General features: G+C 34.8%; 1 protein-coding gene across 1 annotated transcript in view; it reads right to left on the reverse strand.

Annotated features, from left to right (window-relative positions):
• The window catches only part of LRP1B (LDL receptor related protein 1B), a gene marked incomplete at its 3' end in the record, with an annotated part of 1,731,654 nt that overhangs the window by 387,700 nt on the left and 1,318,801 nt on the right, over window positions 1-25,153 (reverse strand). Inside the window, exons 38-41 of the mRNA XM_084254814.1 lie at window positions 21,677-21,803; window positions 21,387-21,538; window positions 20,970-21,094; window positions 19,993-20,364 (exon numbers count right to left, since the gene is read on the reverse strand). Of these exons, the coding sequence (XP_084110940.1) occupies window positions 19,993-20,364; window positions 20,970-21,094; window positions 21,387-21,538; window positions 21,677-21,803 (776 nt within the window). The remainder of the gene's footprint in view (window positions 1-19,992; window positions 20,365-20,969; window positions 21,095-21,386; window positions 21,539-21,676; window positions 21,804-25,153) is intronic.

The following is a 25,153-nucleotide window of genomic DNA, read 5'->3' on the forward strand; positions in this document are numbered from 1 at the left end:
CCCACAAAGTCGGCACTCTCCTACCAGCAGAGAGGAGGGAAACAACAAACCAAAATGGCCAACAAGTACAACGGACGCAGCAAGCGGGACTGTGAGTGGAAAGGAACTATTTCAGCCACCACACCCCGTGAACGGGAGCTGTGGAGAACCCTGCAGGATCCGCCACAGAGGTGAGCTCCAGGCGACATTAAAGAGAGCGCCGCCACCCAGGAGGAGACCAGCACCAGCACACAGCCCCGGCCGCCCGGTAAGCTTGCGCGGAAAGCGGCGCGCTGGAAAAGCAGACACGGATCCAGATGGATCACAGCTGCCCAGGTCCCCGCCACTGCGACCTAGGCTTGCGGGGAGACACGTGGAGGCCCTCCGTGAGTGAGCAGGAACAAGGCGCCCAGGCAGGGGAGCGGGATTCAAAAGGCGCCATTCCCGCGCCACTGATCTGGGCTACAGCCCGCGTCCTGGAACTGAGGGCTTTGGAACTGAGACCCGGGGCACGAAATTAGGGGTGTGGGTTCCCCACGACGGTGGGGCACAAGGCAGACACAGCATCCCAAAGCCGTTGAGGTGTACCCTACCATCCCCGCTCTGCTCCCTGTCCCACGGGGTGGAAAATCAGCTCCCCAAGGGCTCTAGGAGAGATCTCTGGCGCCACCTAGCGACTTGAAGCCAGCAGAGGCTCCTGAAGGAGCTAGTGGCCAGCTGGGGAGTTAGCCCACACCGGGCCCCTTCCGAACAAGAACAAGTAGTCTGAGCCCACAGGGAGAGCGAGCACCCACAGCCGGGGCAGACCAGGCGAGCAGAAGAGTGTGCCTGAGACCAGACGCGCAGGGAGTGTGTCCCACATCACCATTTTAGAACAGGGACATTTCTTCAGTAAAGACTACCTGCAGAAGGCTTCCTCAGGAGCCAGAGGTGAGTGGGGGAAGTTCGCCCACGCCAGACCCCCTCTGGCCTGCAGTCCAAGCCCAGAGGGGGAGCAGGAACCCACCGCCGGGGCAGACCAGGCGCACAGGGGAGTGTGTCCCCACATCGGCATTCTAGAACAGGGACCTTTCTCCAGTAAAGATTGCTTGAAACTGACAGATGACTCCTGGAGGAACCAGAGGGGAACAGAGAAGCCCACCCAAGATGCCGGCCAGTCCCAACAACACAGTGTCCCAACACATACGGCAAATTAGAAAACAGACAGTAGGGAGGAGAAGAACCACACGCAACCTAGCAACTCTCCAGAGAAAAAGCACACCACAAAAAGAAAACCAGCCCCCAGATTGCAACAACAATAACGTGGAAGAATTTCTGAGCCTTGCAGAAAGAGAATTTAAAATTGCCGTGATTAATAAACTGACAGAAGTCATAAAGGAAAACAATGATAAGGGAAAAATAATCAACGATCAGAAGAATGCAATTGAGTCCCTAGAGAGGGAAAACAATGGTCAGAAGAAAGAAATTGAGTCCCTAAAGAGGGAAGTAAAAGAAATGCAGGAGATCAAAGAATTAATGGAAGAACTAAAGAATTCTGGGAAAAGCAATGAAAGCAGAATAGATGAAATGGAAGAACGAATAAGTAATCTTGAAGACACAGAAATAAAAAGAACCAAAACAGAAAAGGAAAGAGAAGTACGAAGGAAAAAGAACGAAGAAAGACTTCGGGAACTATCTGACTCCATGAGGAAAGGAAATATAAGAGTTATAGGAATACCAGAAGGAGAGGAGAGAGATGTAGGAACAGAGAAAATATTCAAAGAGATAATTGAAGAGAACTTCCCAAATGTGAAGAAGGAGCTGAAAGTTGATATACAAGAAGCAAGAAGAACACCAAACTTCCACGACGAAAGGAAAAATACAGCAAGACACATAATAGTAAAGCTCCCAAGAATCCAGGACAAGGAAAAAATAATGAAGCTGGCAAGAGGGAAGAAACAGATAACATTAAAAGGAAAACCAATCAGGCTGACATCAGACTTCTCCGAAGAAACACTACGGGCAAGGAGAGAGTGGAGGGACATAGTCAACAGACTCCAAGAAAACAGATGCCAACCAAGAATACTCTATCCCGCAAAGCTCTCCTTCCTCTTTGAAGAAAGAATATGGACCTTCCCAGACAAACAGAAACTCCGGAATTTCATTACAACTAAACCCCCATTCCAAAAAATACTACAAGGAGTCCTAAAGCCAGAACCTCAGAGGGACGAATAACAATGAAAGAAGGCCAAAAAAAAAAAAAAGTTATTAAAATAATAAATAAATAAAATCAAAGGAAAGACAAACACAATGGCAAATACAGATGTTAACATATCAATATTAACTCTAAATGTAAATGGACTAAACTCTTCAATAAAAAGACACAGAGTTGCAGCCTGGATTAAGAAACAAAACCCAACCTTTTGCTGTCTCCAGGAAACACATTTAGCTACAAAAGATAAAAATAGGCTCAAAGTTAAAGGATGGAAAACAATTCTACAAGCAAATGGACCATAAAAGAAAGCAGGAACAGCTATACTTATATCAGATAAAACAGATTTCAAACTCAAAAAGATAAAAAGAGACACCAATGGTCACTACATTATGATCAAGGGGACAATACTTCAAGAAGAAATAACACTCATTAACATATACTCACCAAACGAAGGAGCACCAAAATATATCAGACTACTGTTGTCCTCTCTGAAAACAGACATCAGAGTAAACACATACGTAGTGGGAGACTTCAACACACCACTATCAACAATGGATAGATCAACAAGACAAAAAATAAGTAAAGAAACCAAAGCTCTAAATAAGGACCTAGAGCAATTGGGCTTAACAGACATCTATAGAACACTAAACCCCAAAAAAACGGAGTACACATTTTTCTCAAGCGCACACAGATCATTCTCCAGGATCGATCACATACTGGGGCACAAGACAAACATCAACAGATACACCAAGATTGAAATCATATCAACCATCTTTTCTGACCATGAAGGCATCAAACTAGAAATAAACCATAAAAAGAAGGCAAGGAACTTTCCTACCTCATGGAGATTAAAAACCACACTACTGGGAGACCACTGGACTAATGAGGAGATCAAAGAAGAAATTAAAAAATTTTTTGAATTGAACGACAAGGAGGACACCAATATCCTAAATGTATGGGATGCAGCAAAAGCAGTAATAAGAGGAAAATATATAGCAATAGAAGCTCACATCAAGAAACAAGAAAGAACTCAAAGAAACAACCTAATCTCGAACCTCAAAGATCTAGAAAAAGAACAACAAAAAAACCCCAAAACCAGTAGAAGAAAAGAAATAATAAAAACCAAAGCAGAAATAAATGAAATTGAAACTAAAAAAACAATCCAAAAGATCAATGAAACCAAGAGCTGGTTCTTTGAAAAAATCAATAAAATAGACAAACCCCTAGCCAGGCTCACAAAGGAAAAAAGGGAGAAAGCACAAATAAACAGGATCATCAATGAAAGAGGAGAAATCACAACGGACACAGCCGAAATCAAAAGAATAATCAGTAACTACTATGAACAGTTATATGGAAACAAGTTTAACAATCTAGAGGAGATGGACAAATTCCTACAACTCTACAATCACCCAAAGCTAGATAAAGAAGAAATAGAACACCTAAACAGACCAATTACAATTAGCGAAATTGAAATGGTAATCAAAAACCTCCCCAAAAACAAAAGCCCAGGACCTGATGGATTTACAAATGAATTCTACCAAACATTCAGAGACGAATTAGTGCCTATCCTTCACAAACTCTTCCAAAAAATTGAGAAGGAAGGGACAATACCAAACACGTTTTATGAAGCCAACATTACACTAATACCAAAACCGAACAAGGACAACACAAAAAAGGAAAACTACAGGCCAATCTCCCTAATGAACACTGATGCAAAAACCCTCAATAAAATTTTAGCTATCAGAATCCAACAATGTATCCATAAGATAATTCACCACGACCAAGTAGGATTCATTCCAGGGACACAAGGATGGTTTAACATCCGAAAATCAATCAACGTTATCCAACACATCAACAAAAAGAAATATAAAAACCATATGATAATATCAATAGATGCTGAGAAAGCTTTCGACAAAGTGCAACACCCATTCATGATAAAAGCCCTTGAAATTCTTGGGATACAAGGAACATACCTCAACATCATAAAGGCCATCTATGACAAGCCAACAGCCAGTATCATCCTCAATGGTGAAAAGCTGAAAGCAATTCCATTAAGATCTGGAACAAGACAAGGATGTCCACTCTCACCACTGCTTTTCAATATAATACTGGAAGTCCTAGCCAGGGCAATAAGACAAGAGAAAGACATCCAAGGAATCCAAATAGGAAAAGAAAAAGTCAAACTATCACTATTTGCAGACGATATGATATTATACATAGAGAACCCCAAAAACTCCACAGAAAAGCTAATTCAACTCATCAATCAGTTCAGTAAAGTGGCAGAATACAAAATCAACATGCAAAAGTCAGTAGCCTTCCTATACACAAACAATAAATCTGAAGAAGAAGATATCAAAAAAAAAAAACATCCCTTTTGTTATTGAAACAAAAAAAAATCAAATATTTGGGAATAAATCTAAAAAAAGAGGTAAAGGACCTATACAACGAAAACTATAAAACACTGTTAAAAGAAATAGAAGAAGATACAAAGAAATGGAGAGACATCCCCTGCTCATGGATTGGAAGAATAAACATTATTAAAATGGCCATCCTTCCAAAAGCAATATACAGATTCAATGCTATTCCAATCAAAATTTCAATGTCATTCTTCAAAGAAATAGAACAATTATTGATGAAATTCATATGGAATCACAAAAAACCTCGAATAGCCAAAGCTCTCCTGAAAAAAAAAAGAAGGGAATGGAGGCATCACACTCCCAGACTTCAAACTATACTACAAAGCCATAATCATCAAAACTGCATGGTATTGGAACAAGAACAGACATACAGACCAATGGAATCGAATAGAAAATCCAGAAATAAACCCACAGATTTATGGTCAACTAATCTTTGACAAAGGAGCAAAGAATATGCATTGGAGCAAAGAAAGTTTGTTCAATAAATGGTGCTGGGAAAACTGGGTCGCTACATGCAAAAGAATGAAGCTTGACCACTACCTCACACCATACACAAAAATCAACTCAAAATGGATTAAAGAACTAGACATAAGACCCGAAACCATAAAATATATAGAAGGAAATACAGGCGAAACACTACGTGATTTGCACATCAAAGACATCTTTAGAGACACATCACCCAAAGCAGTGATAGTGAAGGCAAAGATAAACAGCTGGGACTACATCAAATTAAAGAGCTTTTGCACAGCAAAAGAGACAATAACAAAAACAAAGAGAAACCCCACCAACTGGGAGAACATTTTTGCACCCAACACTAATGATAAAGGACTGATCACAAAAATCTGCAAAGAGCTGATGAGACTCAACAACAACAAAGAAAATAATCCAGTCAAAAAATGGGCAGAAGAGCTAAAAAGAAACTTCTCTGAAGAGGAAATGCAAATGGCCAACAGGCATATGAAAAAATGTTCAACATCACTTGTCATCAGGGAAATGCAAATCAAAACTACCATGAGATACCATCTTACACCAGTGAGAATGGCACATATTAAAAAAAACTAGCAACAACAAATGTTGGCGAGGGTGTGGAGAAAAAGGAACTGGAGAAAAAGGAACTCTTCTGCACTGTTGGTGGGAGTGCAAACTGGTCCAACCACTGTGGAAAGCTGTGTGGATATTTCTGGACCTACTAAACATAGAGCTTCCATATGATCCAGCAATTCCACTCCAAGGTATTTACCCAAAGGACACAGAAACATCAATTCCAAAGAACACCTGCACCCCTATGTTTATAGCAGCACTGTTTACAATAGCTAAGCTTGGAAACAACCCAAATGCCCAAAAATAGATTACTGGATCAAGAAGATGTGGGACATATATACCATGGAATATTACTCAGCATTCAAAAAAGATAAACACATGCAATTTTCAGCAACATGGATGGCGCTGGAAGGGATCACGCTCAGCGAAATAAGCCGAAAAGAAAAAGAAAAATACCGGATGGTCTCACTCATAGCAGGAATCTAGAAAACTTAAATAAGGGACCAGGAAAATGAATAACTATAAGAAAGTGAAAATCAAAATCAACAAAAAACTATGAACCAGAGACACTTTTAGGGGGCGTGGGTGGGAGGGGAGGGATTGGGGTCAGAATGGGGGTGCTGCAATTGTATGGGGAATATAACAATAAAATTTATAAAAAAAAATAAAAAACAAAAAACAAGTGGGCAGTTAGCAGTGCAGCTGAAAGGTTTTGGAGCTATAAAACAACATAAAGCATTAAGTTGGGAAAATATATTGTAGGAAATATAAATGGAGAAAACACACACACACACAAATACAAATAAAGAATGATGCAGTCAAAAAGCAAAGGCATATACAGGGATGAAGGGAGTGGGGGTGCAAAGGAGCAGGAAAGAGAGAAATGGGAAAGGAAAAGAAAAGGGGAGAAGAGAGAAGGTGAGTGGAAGACAGAGGAAAGAGAAGAGAGGAGAAAAAGAAAAGGATACAGAAGAGAGATGGGAGGCAGAGCATCAGAGGCCCAGAGAGCAGGGGCAGCAGCAGTGGTAAAAGGGAGCAGATGTCTAAACAAGAGAGCCGTAGGCTTGTCATAGATGGCCTTTATGATGTTGAGGTATGTTCCTTGTATCCCAAGAATTTCAAGGGCTTTTATCATGAATGGGTGTTGCAGTTTGTTGAAAGCTTTCTCAGCATCTATTGATATTATCATATGGTTTTTATATTTCTTTTTGTTGATGTGTTGGATAACGTTGATTGATTTTCGGATGTTAAACCATCCTTGTGACCCTGGAATGAATCCTACTTGGTCGTGGTGAATTATCTTATGGATACATTGTTGGATTCTGATAGCTAAAATTTTATTGAGGATTTTTGCATCAGTGTTCATTAGGGAGATTGGCCTGTAGTTTTCCTTTTTTGTGTTGTCCTTGTTCGGTTTTGGTATTAGTGTAATGTTGGCTTCATAAAACGTGTTTGGTATTGTCCCTTCCTTCTCAATTTTTTGGAAGAGTTTGTGAAGGATAGGCACTAATTCGTCTCTGAATGTTTGGTAGAATTCATTTGTAAATCCATCAGGTCCTGGGCTTTTGTTTTTTGGGAGGTTTTTGATTACCATTTCAATTTTGCTAATTGTAATTGGTCTGTTTAGGTGTTCTATTTCTTCTTTATCTAGCTTTGGGTGATTGTAGAGTGGTAGGAATTTGTCCATCTCCTCTAGATTGTTAAACTTGTTTCCATATAACTGTTCATAGTAGTTACTGATTATTCTTTTGATTTCTGCTGTGTATGGTCTCACTCATAGCAGGAATCTAGAAAACTTAAATAAGGGACCAGGAAAATGAATATAAGAAAGTGAAAATCAAAATCAACAAAAACTATGAACCAGAGACAATTTTAGGGGGGCGGGGGCGGGAGGGGAGGGATTGGGGTCAGAATGGGGGGGCTGCAATTGTATGGGGAATATAACAATAAAATTTATAAAAAAAAATAAAAGAAAATAAAAGAAAAAAAAATAAAAGAAAAAAAAATAAAAAATAAAATAAAAAATAAAATAAAAGAAAAAAAAAAAAAAAAAAAGAGAGAGCCGTAGCCAGAGAGAGCAAGCCCTGGAGGGAGGTGAGGCAGACAGAATGACCAGATACCAGAGACTTCTTCACAGGTTCAAGAATAATTTCATAAAGATCAGTAACCTTCTGTCTTTAAGATGTTTAAAGTGACTCTTCGCAAAAAAAAAAAAAATTATCTAATAGTTTTTTTACTAATTAATTGTCTTTCTCTTAATCAGATATACTGAAAAGCTTAGAACTGCAGGATGATTACGCAAATACTACTTCTTGACTTCTGGCAAACTGTTTATTCTTGCATTGTAAGCATAAATGACTAAGCGCATTTTAGTGGGTATATAAAATTGAAATGCCTTGCTCTTTGAAACAATACAGGAAACTCACTGCTACAGATTACAAGCATCTTTCAGAAAGAATCTTGGATTTACTTGTGTCCTTGCCTATTTCCACAGGCGCTTTACTGTTTTCTTAAGAATTTTGAATTCATCATCATCTAACTCCTCATAGACCTATTTATAATTCACAGTACATTGATTTCATCTGCTGAATTCATGCCATAAATCTCTCAAAAGGAAAGGAAAGTTTTAATATGTATACTTTCTTTTATTACTTCTTATGAAAAATGCCTTTTCTAATACCACATCACATTTTTTTCCTCATTTGCCATTTACAACTTACATTTCTCAAGTCAAAACTACAAAAAAAAATATTTTTAGTCAGATTTTTTGCATAGAATAGTGGAATAATTAAAATGGCTTAATAACAACTAATCACAAGTGACTTCTAAGGAAAAAAATCAGCATCATTTGAGCTAAATATGAAAAGATTTATGTTCTTGAAGGTGACAAAATCAATTCAGTGCCACTGAATTGAGTAATCTAGCAATAATTTTGTTATATCTTTTTCCTCCTGGATAATACTTTCCTGTCTCACTTTATTTCTTCACCACCAAATGTAGACTGATTTATAGCTCATGGATAAAGTCAGATATTACTGTCATAGACTACTATTTGGTTGTCAAGAAACAATGTAAAACAAATAAAGCAAAAAAGTGAATTTCCAAAAGAAAGACAAAATTTAATGGTTTATTGAGAAAGTTCCAGAGATACTAATAATCTCACAATTTGTGCTGAGTGCAGAAGTTGCCAATTCTTTCCATCTGTCTATGAGTACAGTTCCTCTGCAGCTCCACCCATTAAGATGAATCTACTTCACCATTTTCTGAATGTGGACTTCACCACATGATTAGTCTTAACCAATGAGATATTACTATATGTGACCTGTAAGATGTCTGCATATTGACCCAGATCTTTCCTCAAACCCTAATACAATCTCCAACTAGCCTGCTAAATAGTGAGAGACTTGTGACCCACTTACCCAGAAATCAGTCTAACAGTTGCCAGACATGAGAGAGACCATCTTTGATCATCTAGCTACCATCTGGCTTGCCTGTGGCTAGTGATCAGAAGAGATGACACAAACTAGAAGACTCATCCAGCCAACATATACAAGTGTGGAATAAATAAGTAATTTTCTGAAGACACTGAATTTTAAAATGATTTGTTATGCAATCAAAACAAATCTTTCAATTTCTAGACCACAGATTTAAAAATAAACATGAATAATTCAGTTTAAGCCAATATTTAACAGATGTGTGACTGTTCAGGAATTAGTAATCTCACTATCCCCACCTTCATTCAATAACTGAAACCTTTCCTGTCAGCAATCCAGTCCTGGAACATTATATCATATCTAAATTGCTCTCTACTCCTGAAGTATTTCTATAACTAGTATTTTTATAACTAGTTACAGAATTTCTAGCATTTCTGTAGTTTTTCTATAATTGCTCTATACCATGACAGATCCATAAACTTGCCTGTTTCCATAATTTTCTTCATTCCTAATCAGACATATTGATTATAACAGTTTCAAAGTAAAGTACAAGTTTATAATAAACTATAGGCCACCATCTTCTACATGGATATTATTCAGCAATATCTACTTTTGCAAAGAGAAACCTTGTCAGAACTTTGAACATGATCAACTGGGGCAGTCCCCTAAGTCTAAAAAAATTTGCAGAAATCTTTTCAGTTTCATTTGTTAAGGCTGTCATTGTCAACATAGTAATCTTTGTATTTGCAACAATGCTTTCTATCCTACTTTGCTGTCAGTGATCTGACAGATGTTAGAAGAAATTAACAGATTTGAGTCCATGAATAATTCAAGTACTGACCACTACTATAGACACTTGAGTCATCAATTCTCAACCTCCAAGACCTGTACCACACCTCATATTGACTTGTTGAACTTCAGTGGAAAATTTTCTGCACGACTCAGTTTTTTTTTTTTGCTCCCGAGCATATTTTCCATTCCAAAGAAAGCACATTGTTCTCTCTAGAGCACACATATCTTTCTTTTTAGATATTGCTAGTATATCTAGCAGAATTTTTCCCCAGATTTTTTTTCTCATTTCCATACTCATATAAGTAGTTTCTGTCTATGGCTCCCATGTCCTTTGCACAAGTATGTCATTGTTTTCAAGGGATCTGGTCTTGACTGATTATAGAATAAGAAACTTTAAATAGACAACCATAATAGTCCATTCCCAAATATGCCACTTTGGCATAAGGATTGTTTTGAGCTAAGGTGATTGAGAAACAACAGATACAAGGAAGCTTTTTACTGTTTCCCTACCTCCCTAACAGAGAGGACCTAACTTTCTCTTCATGAAGATGTCCCTTTTCTCTTACCAGGGTGGGAAGATCAACCATTATTATCAGAAACAGACATAGTACCAAGTGAGTCTGAATAAACAATACATTTCTAAGTAACTCTTATCTTCCAATAGTTTCTCCCAAATCTTTATCTGCCTACTTTTTATTGTCTTTAGAAGTTCAAATCCTTCATGTTTCATTTAGTCTATCTCTGCAATTTATTACCCCTTGTTAAAATCCTAATGAGTGCTTGGTCTTATGCAAATGGATGTTCATTTCTTTTCATGAAATCTCCCTATATAACTTATATCAAATAACATTTGTATACTATTTATCCCATTTAAATGATTTTGTCAATTTACATTTCAATGACAATAAAATTAAAATGGTAGAGGAAAAGATTTTCCTTCTCAACATCTGCCAAAAACTATTTCTATAAGAGGTACTAATATTTTAAGAAAGTTTGACATCATGGAAGCCATGTTGAACATTAATTTAAGGTCTGAAGCTTAATGAGAGGGCAATCACAAGTTTCCTTTCACTTTCCAAGAATCATGATTTACTCCAGATTCTACTCTCCACAACAAATGACCACATAATCCTCTGTCTTCGATCACAAAAATTATTTTTTGCCTCACTACTCACTGACTCCTATGCAAAATTTTAATGTTTTATTTGTATTTTTTCTTATATTAGTTATCTCAATATCTAATAAATAATGTTCTATTAGACTTTTCTAATAGTTGCAATTATCTAGAGATAATATGAAAAAATTGCTTTCACAAACAAATGTAGATGACTGAAGTCATTATTTTGTAAAGCCTAAAAAACTGAACAGTTAAAACTGAAAAGCTATATTTTCTTTGAGAATGAATGTTTGTATTCTACATATTAGGCAAATTCAAAATAAATATACTTTAAAAGCTGGCATGCTTTTGCCTTTAACACTGCAAAAATTAACATAATCAAATATAAGTTAGACACTCATAAAAGGATATGGAACTAGTCCATTTAAAGTAAAAAATATTTCTAGTAAATGTAAGTATAAATTATAATTAAGGCATATTGTCACCAGTAGTCTTGAAAAAAATCTAGAAATATTGTGAAACTATTAACCATAATTTCATACTCCAATATACAATCATGGGGATTATATCTCATTGTAATTTATTAAAACTATCAATCAGGATAGGGGACAAAGTTCAATGTCCATGAAGAGAAGAAAAGAAGATAGAATACAGAGTCATCATGTGTTCCTAATATAATTTAAATTCTGAACATACATATAGGTAAGAGTTGACCAATTAAATTATTAATATCTATGCAAATATTTATGTAATTATTTCTGAATTAAATTATTTATTTAAAACTTCTTAATTATCTTAAATTTATAGAATAGTAGAAGGGATAATATAATGATTTAACATCTTACCTTTTTGGTATAAATGCTTTGAATTTTTATTTTTTTATTTATTTTTTTTTTATAAAGGACAGAGCATCTTTTTTTTTTTTTTTTAATACAGAGGCATGTTTTTATTTATTTATTTACTTGTTTGTTTGTTTTTATACATGCACTGGGTACAGTCAGAAGTGCGGGAGGGTGAGAGAATTCACCAGAGCCAGAGCGGGGAGCAGAGCAGGCAGAAGGACAGAAGTACACTGCTGAGGGGAGCAGCGGGCGGCAGGAGAGGTCTGCGCGCCATGTGGGACCCTCCTCTGGTGGCCGGGGAGCAGCCGGGGATCGAAACGGCGCCGCAGAGGCCGCGGTCAGCTTCGCAACCCAGCGCTCAACCGCTGCGCCACCGGGGAGGCCCAATGCTTTGAATTTTTAAAACAAGAATATTTAAAGGTATCATTGGATCTATATAGTTTTCTCAATGAAGTCTCTTTTTTTAATATATTTTATTTTTATATTCCCCATACAATTACAACCCCTTATGTTGACCCCAATCCCTTCCCTCCCCGCCTCCCACCCTCCATAGAGTGTCTCTGGTTCATAGTTGTTTGTTGATTTTGATTTTTACTTTCTTATAGTTATTCTTTTTCCTGGTCCCTTATTTAAGTTTTCTAGATTCTTGCTATGAGTGAGACCATCTGATATTTTTCTTTTTTTTTCTGGCTTATTTCACTGAGCATGATCCCTTCCAGCGCCATCCATGTTGCTGAAAATTGCATGTGTTTATCTTTTTTGAATGCTGAGTAATATTCCATGGTGTATATGTACCACATCTTCTTGATCCAGTCATCTATTTTTGGGCATTTGGGTTGTTTCCAAAGCTTAGCTATTGTAAACAGTGCTGCTATAAACATAGGGGTGCAGGTACTCTTTGGTATTGATGTTTCTGTGTCCTTTGGGTAAATACCTAGGAGTGGAATTGCTGGATCATATGGAAGCTCTATGTTTAGTAGGTCCAGAAATCTCCACACAGCTCTCCATAGTGGTTGGACCAGTTTGCACTCCCACCAACAGTGCAGGAGAGTTCCTTTTTCTCCAAAACCTCGCCAACATTTGTTGTTGCTAGTTTTTTTAATATGTGCCATTCTCACTGGTGTGAGATGGTATCTCATGGTAGTTTTGATTTGCATTTCCCTGATTACAAGTGATGTTGAACATTTTTTCATATGCCTGTTGGCCATTTGCATTTCCTCTTCAGAGAAGTTTCTTATTAGCTCTTCTGCCCATTTTGGGACTGGATTATTTTCTTTGCTTTCACTATCACTACTTTGGGTGATGTGTCTGTAAAGATGTCTTTGATGTGCATATCACGTAGTGTTTCGCCTATATTTCCTTCTATGTATTTTACAGTTTCAAGTCTTATGTCTAGTTCTTTAATCCATTTTGAGTTGGTTTTTGTGTATGGTGTGAGGTAGTAGTCAAGCTGAATGAAGTCTCTTTTAATCCCCAGAGAAAGTAAAATGGCAATACTGGGGCCTATTACTTTTGTTAATGTGCTATATTCTTTTAATCTAGGCTTTTTGTTTTGAGTGAACTTCAGATTTACAGAAAAGTTTCAAAATACTAAAAAAAAAAAAAAAACTTTTTTGTCTAATGATAACATCTCACAACCTTCACATAATTTTCAAGAAAAGGAAAGTTTTTTAAAATACTACACATTTATATAAAAAACAACTCAGTATGTTTTAGTATATTTTAACATTACTTGTATCAAAATGTAGTATGATCTCAGAACATTTTGTTAAATTGTGTCATTGAGTTTTAATGAACTTGTATTTAAGATAATAACTATCTGCATAAGTGTGACACTAGTTCTTTTCTTTTCCTTGTACAATAAACAATTGTTTCCTCTGAAAGTAGAATTCCCTAAGCTTGGTATAAAAATGGAAATTGCTGGGTGAAAAAATATGTATTTTTCAACATTTTAAAATATTACAAAATGCCTCTTGAACATAGTTGGACAAAATTATCATTCACATAGATAGAATATGAAATTTGGGGTTTTTCCACATTATCAAGCTTTTTAAAAACATCAAATTTTTATGTGGAGATATGATTCCCATTGTTTGATTAGGAATTTTCTTGATGTTGATGAGGCAGAATATACTTTAGTGAAATAAATTTAATAAAAAATATATTTCCTATTGTGTGCTGCTTGTCATAGTTTGCACATATTTCAATTAGTTTTTGTAATGATACAATACAACCTAGTTGCAATATTCGTTACTTTTAGGAAATGCAAATATTTATCAGATTTTGTCTGTTAATATTTAATTCTCTCATCTGCTGCAGAGTTTTAAGTTTCAGTGAGACACAAAACTTTATATTTCTAATGTGTTTTTTTGACCAGTTTTTGAAATGTTTCTATCCTGACTTCAAAAGACATTCTTCTATATTTTCTTTCATTAAATTGATCATTTTGGACATATGTTTAAGTACAGATCAAACTAGAGACAGAATTTGCTTTCTTTCTTGTACATAAATTATGCTAGCATGATTTATTAAGTGCAATTCATTATTTTTCTAGTGATTTATAATGCCGAGTTGGTAAAGTATAACATATTTACTTATAATGTATATTAACTATATACGGATCACCTTCTGAGACCTATGTTCTGTTTTTTTTTTTGTTTGTTTGTTTTTTTCAGTTTTTTTGTTTTATTTTTTATTTATTTTTTTAAATAATAAATTTTATTTTTATATTCCCCATACAATTGCAGCCCCCCCATTCTGACCCCAATCCCTCCCCTCCCACCCCTCCCACCCCTCACCCCCCAAAAAGTGTCTCTAGTTCATAGTTTTTTGTTGATTTTGATTTTCACTTTCTTATAGTTATTCATTTTCAAAACTACCATGAGATACCATCTTACACCAGTGAATTCCAGTGTAAAATGGCACATATTAAAAAAACTAGCAACAACAAATGTTGGCGAGGTTGTGGAGAAAAAGGAACTCTTCTGCACAGCTGGTTGGAGTGCAAACTGGTCCAACCACTATGGAGAGCTGTGTGGAGATTTCTGGACCTACTAAACATAGAGCTTCCATATGATCCAGCAATTCCACTCCTAGGTCTTTACCCAAAGGACACAGAAACATCCATTCCAAAGAAGACCTATGTTCTGTTTTATTGAATTATTTTTTTTTATTATTGCCACATCATTTTAATTATTATAGTTTCTGAACAAGTGAAGATGGTTTTCAAGAAGAGATACTATTTTATTTCTTCCAAATTGCCTTAGTTACTGTTGGAATTTTGCTCTTGCTCATGAATTTTAGGATAAACATGTGAAGTTCCATAAAGAAGCTTTTATTTGGAGATTGTGTAAACATGAAAATAATTTGGGGCACATATTCTTATATATGGATATTGAGTTTCCCCATATTAAAATGGCACTGTCTCCCTCTCTTTAAGGTCACCATTTATGTCCACTAACACTTTAAAATTGTCTCCATTAAGGTCTTATGCATTCTTTGTTTTTCTTTAGTTTAAGAGTAGCTTTGTTTACAAGTCTTTATTGGTTATTCAACAGAGGAACACTATCTTTTATTAAACAATGTTTCACTTTTTAAAAAAACCTGGTGGCCAAGCTGAATAAAATATCAGAATGAATCCTATAGATTAGGCATATTAGTATGTAAGATTTAAGCACATATATTGAGTTACAATGTAAATTTAAAAAAAAAAGACTACTTAATGTGGATTAAAGTCATTTTTTTTTTCTTTCAATGAGGCTGCACAGATATTCTGTTACTGACTAGGTATGTATGAAACAATTTATTTCTCCTCTCTTGGGATACTTTTATAGTCAGTTATAGAATTATATATTTTCTTGGCATTCTGAGCTAGAGCTAACCTTGAAAGTATCAATTTTCAACATTGTGTTGACCAGAAATCTCAACTCTTTAAATATGGAAATTGAACTATGACATTTACCTCTAATTTTTGAGTCCCCAGAGGTTAGAAATGAGACTATATCATCTTTATTCACACCTACCTAATAATCTGTGACACACTAAACACTTATTACCTATTTAATTATATACAGTGACTCTTGTCATGTAATATTTTAAACCTCTGTGCAAATAATACATTCCATGTGAATTGAGAAGATAAAGGAGAGAGCCGTCATCCTGTCCTTTTACATATTCAAATATAAGGCTACATAAAAGTATGGGGAATTTTCTGTTATCTTTAAACACTTAATGATATTTTGATGAATTTCTATTTTTGGTAACTGGTAAAAGATGTATATGAAAGGAATTGTATTATTCAAATTTAATAAAAGATAATTCAAGGCAAAATGAATTTTACATTTTACTTGTTTTGTTTTGGTGTACCCACAACTCAGGTTTTTGGGAGGGAGGTGCTGCTTGTTTTAGTTGTTAATTGCTGTCTTATTTTTTGGTCAAGCCAGTCAAACTATAAATTCCATTACAAAATTTCAGGAGAGGATTTCAATAGTTAAACAAATTAAGCAACTTCTTGCTGAGGGTAGTAGGAGAGTATTTAGAAAAGTTCATGTAGCTTATCTATGTAGACTAACCTTAATTAAATTTTAAATTTTAGTCTGACCTTAATAAACTACATCATACATGTAATTATTGCAATTACTTCTGATTGTTTACTCTAATGCATATTCTAAAAGTACTTTAGGACAAAGAAAATTATCTTAAATTATCCACAAATGTGTCGTAAGTACAGTAATATAAGGTTTTAAATTAAAATAATTAAAAATAATTATTTATAAGTTGATTATACCCCCTTTCTCATAAAATCACCACAAAAATTGTGAATTGTTTTCCATTGTGTAGGAAAAGAAATTGATAGCAGCCCATAGGAAGTGAATAGTAAACTGAGATTTGCGTCCCACATTGACATTTGCTAAAATCCTAGCCATTATGTTTTAGCTCTTCATTACATGAGTGAGTTAATACATACAACAGCAGGTAGAGCATTACTGGTTTTACTTTCTTTGATTTTGGATGTGAGGGTCAAAATTATTTAGTTCTGTGTATACTTTGATTAATATGCTTTCAGTTTAATTTTTCACTATGGAAACAGGGTTTGCAATATTCTGACAACTTCCTAAGGCAGCCCTGCCTTCAGACACAACCCTTTAACTTCATCAAATAGCATAGCCTGGATGATCTTTCAAACCAAAATCCTTATAAAACTGCTGTTTTCTCTTTATGTACCGAATCTAACTAAAACTTATTATTTTGGATAATAGCATGCCAATGTTCATTGCAACCTTTTTCACAATAGCCAAAATATAGAAATAATCTAGTATCTAGAAGGCAAATAGCCAAATAGAGTAGGATATAGGTACAATAGAGAATTATTTGGCCACAACAAAAGGGAAATGAAGTTCTGATACATGCTACAATGTGGATGAACCTTGAAATTGGTATGCTGAGCAATCAAAAAAGATAAACTCATGATTTGCAGCAACATGGATGGAGCTGGAAGGGATCATGCTCAGTGAAATAAGCCAGAAAGAAAAAGAAAAACACCGAATGGTCTCACTCATAGCAGGAATCTAGAAAACCTAAATAAGGGACCAGGAAAAAGAATAACTATAAGAAAGAAAAAAATAAAATCAACAAACAACTATGAACCAGAGACACACTATGGGGGGTGGAAAAGGAGGAATTGGGGTCAAAATAAGGGGGTTCAATTGTAAGGGGAATATAAAAAATAAAAAAAAATAAAAGAAATTAGTATGCTGAGGAAAATAGGCCATACACACAGAAAGACAAATTCTGTGTAATTCCACTTATATGAAATAACCAGAATAAGCAAATTTACAGCTGAAAAGGTTAGTTGGAGGTTGCCGGGGATTAGAGTGAAGAGAAATTGCTTCAACAGTCTCTGTTAAAAGTGATAAATATAGGGCCTCCCTGGTTGCACAGGAGGTTGAGTGCAGCTCTGTGAGGCTCTCTGCAGTGCTGGTTCGATTCCCAGCAGCTCAGGGAGGGACCCACATGGAGCGCAGACCTCTGCTGCCTTGCCCACTGCTCCCCTCAGCAGTGTTTTCAGTCATATGCCTGCTGTGCTCCCCGCTCTGTCTCTGATGAAACCTCTCACCCTCTCACACCTATAGCCTATACCCCAGTTCTTGTATGCATAAATAAATAAATCTTAAAAAAAGTGATATTTTGGAACAAGATAGTGGGTGATGGATATACAATATTATAAATGTAATTGTCACTGAATTTACATTTAAAATCATTAAAATGATATACTTTTACTGGGCAAATTGCATGGTGCCCAAATTATATTTCTGTAAAACTATTTTTTTCCTTTTTAAATATATCTATCTTAGAAGAGTAAATTCTTCAACACTGGAACCCTTGGATTCTAGATTCATCATGCACCAATTCAGGCTATGGATCCCACGTTCTAATCACAGAGCTATGCCCAAAGAACAAACAAATCTCAGATGTATTTGAAATCTGTGATCACTATAGTTACAGATGTATTTTCAACACACACATAAATTATACACACCGACCCACAAATGTCATGCAGTGGTGTATATATATATATATATATATATATATATATATATATATACACACACACACACACACACACACATTCAAATAAAATTATTAATAAGTATGTCAACTTACAGAATCATTAGATGAGAATATGTAATTGTAAATTACACCCTAGTTGCACTGATTTGGAAACACTGAGTAATATTTGAATGCATAAAAATATGTGAAGTATATTAACTGTTAAAAGAACAAGATGAATGGTGGCAGGCATACCATGGGCTGACAATGTACAACATAAAGTTGGACTTGTCATACCTATTTTTCAGTGAGTAAGAATACAAGTAGATACAGTACTTCATTAGTTTTAAATAAATGCATATTAATATATGGTGACTCTTTAATATATTAATTATAAACTATCTAGACTGTTAAAAATAATAAAATCATTGCTGCATGGGAAAATAGGTCTTTTAATAGGTCACTGATGAAAATATAAATTGACATGGAATTTTCAGAGAGAAATTTGATCAGCTATAAAAGAGAAAATAAACACAGATGGACTTTTAATTCTATTATATATGTGTGCATAAACACTTTAGATATACATACGCACAATGAGAGTATTTAATGATGAGGTGTCAGAAACTACCTAAATGCTTATCAGTAGGAAAGTGGTTAAATAAATTAGTTAATGCTTAGTAAAAAATTAGGTACAGGCTTTGAAAAGAATCAGATAGACCCTTATGTACTGAACCTAAAGCATTTCAAAATATGCTGTAAAGAAAACCAGGTTAGTAATGCATGTAGGGTCATTACATTTTGTAATTATATGCAACATGACAAAAATTATGAAACCAAGACTCACCTATGTCAATATAGGTAATATGTGAGATTGATGTTGCAGAGATAAGATTGAAATTTCATTTTAAACTCTACACTACTAGAACATTTTACAATAAATTTATGTATTTTGCAATTCAAAATATAATGGCAAAGATTGACTTCAGTATAGTGAAATTGGAAAAGCAGGAAAATATATGGAAAATACTTAGAAATAAAGAGAAATTATATGAAGTACATGAAAGCAATCACTGTAAGATTTGGGTGAAAGGACAAAGATTTCTTTAAATGATGTGGTTATTCAACGCAAAACCATACTTGAATGAGCTTGTCCCATAAAACATTAAAATATTTTAAAATATTAGATCATTCCTTTAATAACATTTTCTTAAGAATGTATTATATATAGATATATATTTATATAATTTCTATTTAAGAAAATAAAATTCACTGAATTAGGCAAATATTTTAAAAGACATAAGTACCAACTGAAAGAAAATAGAATTAGCAGTTTTGCATTGAAACATTATCTTCCATGAATTTTAAAATACTTATTTATAAGAAACATAATGAAGGAAGATATTAGAAGTCCATTGTTAGATGCTAATAATCATAATACACATCATGTACGCAGTAGCAGTTAATTGCTTCCTTCACTTTTCGGGGGGGTCAGATGATATATTCAATCTTGAATATAAACTCTAGGAAAATGAAATTCTGTATGTAATCACCACTCTAATTTCTCTGTTAATCCAAATAATATTCATTTCTACCAAACTATTTAAAAATAAATTGTTGTACTTACTTTCAACTATTACTTGTCTGTCTTCCCAGTTATCTTTAATAAGCTGTATATTTCCAAAGTGTGCATCACTGTAGAAAATACGATTGGTACCTTTTCTCCTTTGATTATAGTCAAAAGCCAAAGCTATGACATTCTTGAAGTAATGTGGATTCTCATATGGCCTTATTGGTGAATTTAAATTGGTTTCATCAGAAAGATGTATACTTTTTAATATTGTTCTTCCTGAATACAGCAAATAGCCTTCATGCCTTAGGCAAGTAACTCCATCCTCTGCCAAATATCCATGGGCACAAGCACAAGTTCTCTGAGAATTTCCTCGATAAAGACAAAGTTGCTGGCATTCACCATTGTTCTTGGCACAAACATTGGTCCCTAAGGTGGGGGAAAAAATACACACATGTTTGTATTCTTTAACTTTCAACTTTTTCTTACAGAAACATTAAGTATTTAAAGCTGAATGTTTTGTTCTTTTATTCTTAATTTTAAGACTGGTCAGTAAAAAAAAAAAATCAATTACCATAAAATGTACTATGCTTTTAATCACATTTTAACATCTTGGATTTCTTATTTCAAAGATCATATTCTTCTACTTCTTCATCATCCAAACAAATCATTAACAATTTCCATTAATCAACTAGTAGGTATGTAACTCTTTTGAAACTTAATATTGAGATTATAAAATGTTTCATATCTTCTAGTCTTTGACAGTATTGATTCATTCTAAATACGAATTGAATGCACCAAAACACATTCTGTACTTTAATCTCTTGTCTGTGTGTGTATGTTGGTGTGTATAATTTTAATATTTATCTATATTATGCAGTTTCATAGGGGATTTGACATAAAACAGTATTTTGAGATTTAGGACCCATATAAGAAAAAATCCTTGAAGTTTGAGAAACATAGAAGAGAGAAAAAACATAACATTATTTATTAAATGAGGACATTAACATTATTTATTATATAAGAGGACTGACCTTTCTCTCTTACACGGTTAAAGATTTTAATCTCCTTCAGGTTCACCCCAAGACCAGTTCTCATGGTTACAGTTTCTGTGGCATCATTCTTGTGGCCCCTTCTGATTGATCCATTGGCGTGTGCTCTGCCAAGAAGTTGAAAAATACATGATTAGCAAATTTTAATTTAAATAAAATCTGTTATTTAAGCCAGAGGTAAAAGGTGGCCAATAAAAGGGAAATAAACCAAATTTATTCTGTGACACCGAAATCCTTGAACGTGGGGTTATAAGAGTGCCCGCCTTTTCTGTAGAAATTACAGGGCTTTATGAGATAGTCTTTGTGACCTTGCTAAGGAATGGCTAATCCTACAAGGGTAAAGCAAGTGGCACTGAAATAACATTTTGAGTCTCAAATACTTATGAAAAAATAAATTACCTGTCAGACCAGTAGATGTAAGCCCCAAAGACTGCAACTGAAAACATATCCACATTGCTCCCTGACAGTACCACCTCACGATTCCCGCCAGTCTCAAGGTCGATTCTTTCTATCTTGTCTGTACGAGCATCGCACCAGTACAATTTATTTTCCTGAAGATCGATTGAAAGGCAATATAATGAGCTGTTTTTGATTAAGTGTTTTATTGAAAAAATAAGATAACACTAAAAGTGAACTAATGCAAGTTGGCAGTTAATGTACTTTGAATGCTTAAAAGAAATCCAACAAACCTCATAGTCAATGGAGATGCCATTTGGCCATGCTATTCCCATGCTTACAAGGACAACCTTCTCTGAGCCATCTAAGCGAGACTTTCCAATGCAGGGCATCTGTCCCCATTCAGTCCAGAACAAATAGCTAATTTCAATTGTTGATTATAGTAATATGCAGATAAACACAAAAACATATATTGTTAATAACAATAATAACAACAATAACATTCATAGTAATATATTACATTTTAGAATAGACATAATGCATTTTAGAAATCTATATACACATGCCCTTATATCTACAATGAGGGATTTTTATTGTCAAAAATATGATATAACTATTCATAAAATCATGACTATGGATTTAGAAGTCTACGAAAATACTTTTTATACATACTATGCCAATCTGAAATACTCTTCTCCAACCTGCTTGCTTACTTTGTTCCTGGTTTTCATATTTTAAGTGCCATTTACTTCAAGAAGACTTCCATATTTTCTGACTACTGCCCCAAGTTTGCTGTTTCATAGCATGAATTAGAATGGCAAATTTACACTTTGTATTTCTTTACAATGTGATGGTGATGATGATGATGATTATTTTGTCCCTATTAGGAAGCATACTCAATGAGGACAGTGATCTTTTTGCTTTTTGATTCACTTATTATATACACAGGATAGGTAAGCAGACAATATTAAAAATAAAATTAATGGTAGGTAAATATCTAACTTATTGTTATAAACACAAATTCAAATAATTTTCAATTTTGTTCATTTAGACAGCTAAATTTAACTACTCATCACAATTTTACAAGTTATTTTGTGAAGCCATCTTAAAACATGGATTAAGACAATGGATATTAAATCTAATATTGTTATTTTAGTAATTTACATAATATAAAATATAATGTGGACGAAAATGAAATAGTGTAACAGTCTGCTTAAGCAAATCCCTTTATGATAGCTCTAGAATAAAGAAAGATGATTCACCATGGGGTGGGGAAAAAATGAAATGTAGCAAGAAATTCACAGTAAGCTGAAATAGAATGTATCAAACAATGAAATGTAGAAATACAGAAGGTATATAACCCAGACTTTCTTTCACTCATTCATTCAACAAATGCACATCCATATTACAGTACAAAAATCTATGCTTTCAGGTAAATAGGATCCATTCTTTTCAAGTTATGTCAGTATTTTTTTCAACTGTCAGAAAACAACAATGACTGGTTTAGAAAAAAAAAAAGTGCAAACATTGATTCATCTAGGCAAAAGTGGGTCCAAATTCTGGGCATACTTTAAAACCAAATGAGTGACCACATACAAAAGAGAAGTGAGTCTGCACACAGAAGAATCTATAGTGAAATGCTATACCACCGAGCCATACTCCCAACCTGTAAAAAAAATCTAAGAAAAATTACATTCACATTTTATATCCACTCACTGGAGGTATTATTTACCTATGAAAAAATATACTTATACTACATAAAAAATGCATGCATCCCTTTTATTCACAATGTTTTGATTTATTTTAAAAGTTGACTTTTTTCCCTGAAAATGCTGTATAAAATAAATGTATTAGATTCTGCAATTATACAAAAAGAGGTGTAGCTAAAATCCCAAATTTGTTAATCCTTAAGAAACCTGAATTCATATTTATAAGCTTTATAAATCAGAAAGGGAAAACACTATAGCAAGAAATTCAACTAATATTTTTGGTTAGCTCTAGGTTGAAGCAGGTATAACAAAATATGTACTTGTGTTAAAGCTATGATTTTTAAAAAGTTGAGGGATACACTGCATTAAAATTTATTCAAAATAAAATAACTATTTGAATAAGAAGCAAAATTGGCTGATTTAATGAACTTTTTAAGGACATATTTTAGCATTATTAATGCTCTTAAGATAACTCACTAAGTCTTTGTGCTTAAATAATAGCAGATATTACACTGTGAACAGTACTTCTGGGAAGTCAGAACAGATGTGTGCTTATTCAATCTGATTCTTATCATCTACTTTTAACATGATCCAGAGATCAAATATGGAATGACATGTACACATCTTTTATGGAATAGTAATCTGCTTTCAAATGTACTAAATGAATAAAAACTATATTATTACCCTCCATAGAAGGCACAAGTCAGTGAATAAGCTGAATAAGCTTTTTAACATATTTAGCCTTAATTTTTTTTAAATGATTTTTTTAAAGATTTTTATTTTTATTTATTTATACAAGCACTGGGTACAGTCAGAAGCGCGGGAGGGTGAGAGAATTCACCAGAGCCAGAGCAGGGAACAGAACAGGCAGACCGACGAAATACACTGCTATGGGAGCAGCGGGCATGGCAGGAGAGGTCTGTCACACCATGTGGGACCCTCGCCGGCAGCCGGGGATCGAACAGGCGCTGCAGAAGCTGCAGGCAGCTTCGCAGCCCAGCGCTCAACCGCTGCGCCACCAGGGGAGGCCCAGCCTTAATTCTTAATTATGAAAATAATAGTTGAGGAAGTTAATGATCCACAGGCACATGGCTAATAAGGTCCAATCCAGTAAGTACACTCAGACTTTATTAAAATAGGCCTAAACTATCTTCTGTATGATACATTGTTTTATCAAATATAAATACAGTATACAATATAATAATCTTACATCAGATGTTACCTTAGATGAATTGAACATAACTAAGAGTTCCATTATTAAAAAATAAAGCAAAACATGAAAAAGATCATAGTATCAAGGAATGCTTTTATCCCCTCCCTGCCCCAAGAATTCTGTATTCATTTTAAATTTGCAGTACATCCATTCAGGATACTGGGAATGGCAATCCATTTAAAACTAAAAATCATTCAAAGTAAAGTCATCTTGTATATAGATTTATTCAAATTTTCTCTTTAGAAAACAACTGTGTTTCAATAAATTCTTATTAACATAGATGCAGAAATCACTTTTAAACTTAACGATTAACCGAAAAAATTAAAATAGATTCTATACCTACCAAAATCAAACATTTTATGAATTCAGGAAATATCTTATTTGCTCCTTAAACTGAAATTGAAAGTAAAGAGTGGAATAGAACTAGTACTATGAGAAACTTTAGGGTTTGTAAATCAAATGAAGAGAAAGAACCCACTCCCCCCTTTTTTTAAGATTTATTTCTTTATGCATACAAGAAAACAGAGCTGTGGGGGGTGGGGGTGAGAGGATTCACCACAAACAGAGTGGGGAGCAGAACAGGCTCAGATTGACTGAATATACCACTGAGGGAAGCAGCAGGCAAGTCAAGAGAGGTCTGCTGTGCCAAATGGGTAGCTCCCTGGCCAGGGATCAAACTCATGCTGCAGCAGTTTGTCAGCTTCATAGGTTGCATCTTAACCCCTTGTGCCACCAGGGAGCCGCCCTTTTTCTAATTGAGGTAACAATGGTCTACAACACTGTATATAATTCGGAGGCATAGGTTCACATCTCAGATGCATGTCATCACACCACACCCACCACTAAGG

This window comes from Talpa europaea (assembly GCF_964194135.1).
Source record: "Talpa europaea genome assembly, chromosome: 1".
Lineage (NCBI taxonomy): Eukaryota > Metazoa > Chordata > Mammalia > Eulipotyphla > Talpidae > Talpa > Talpa europaea.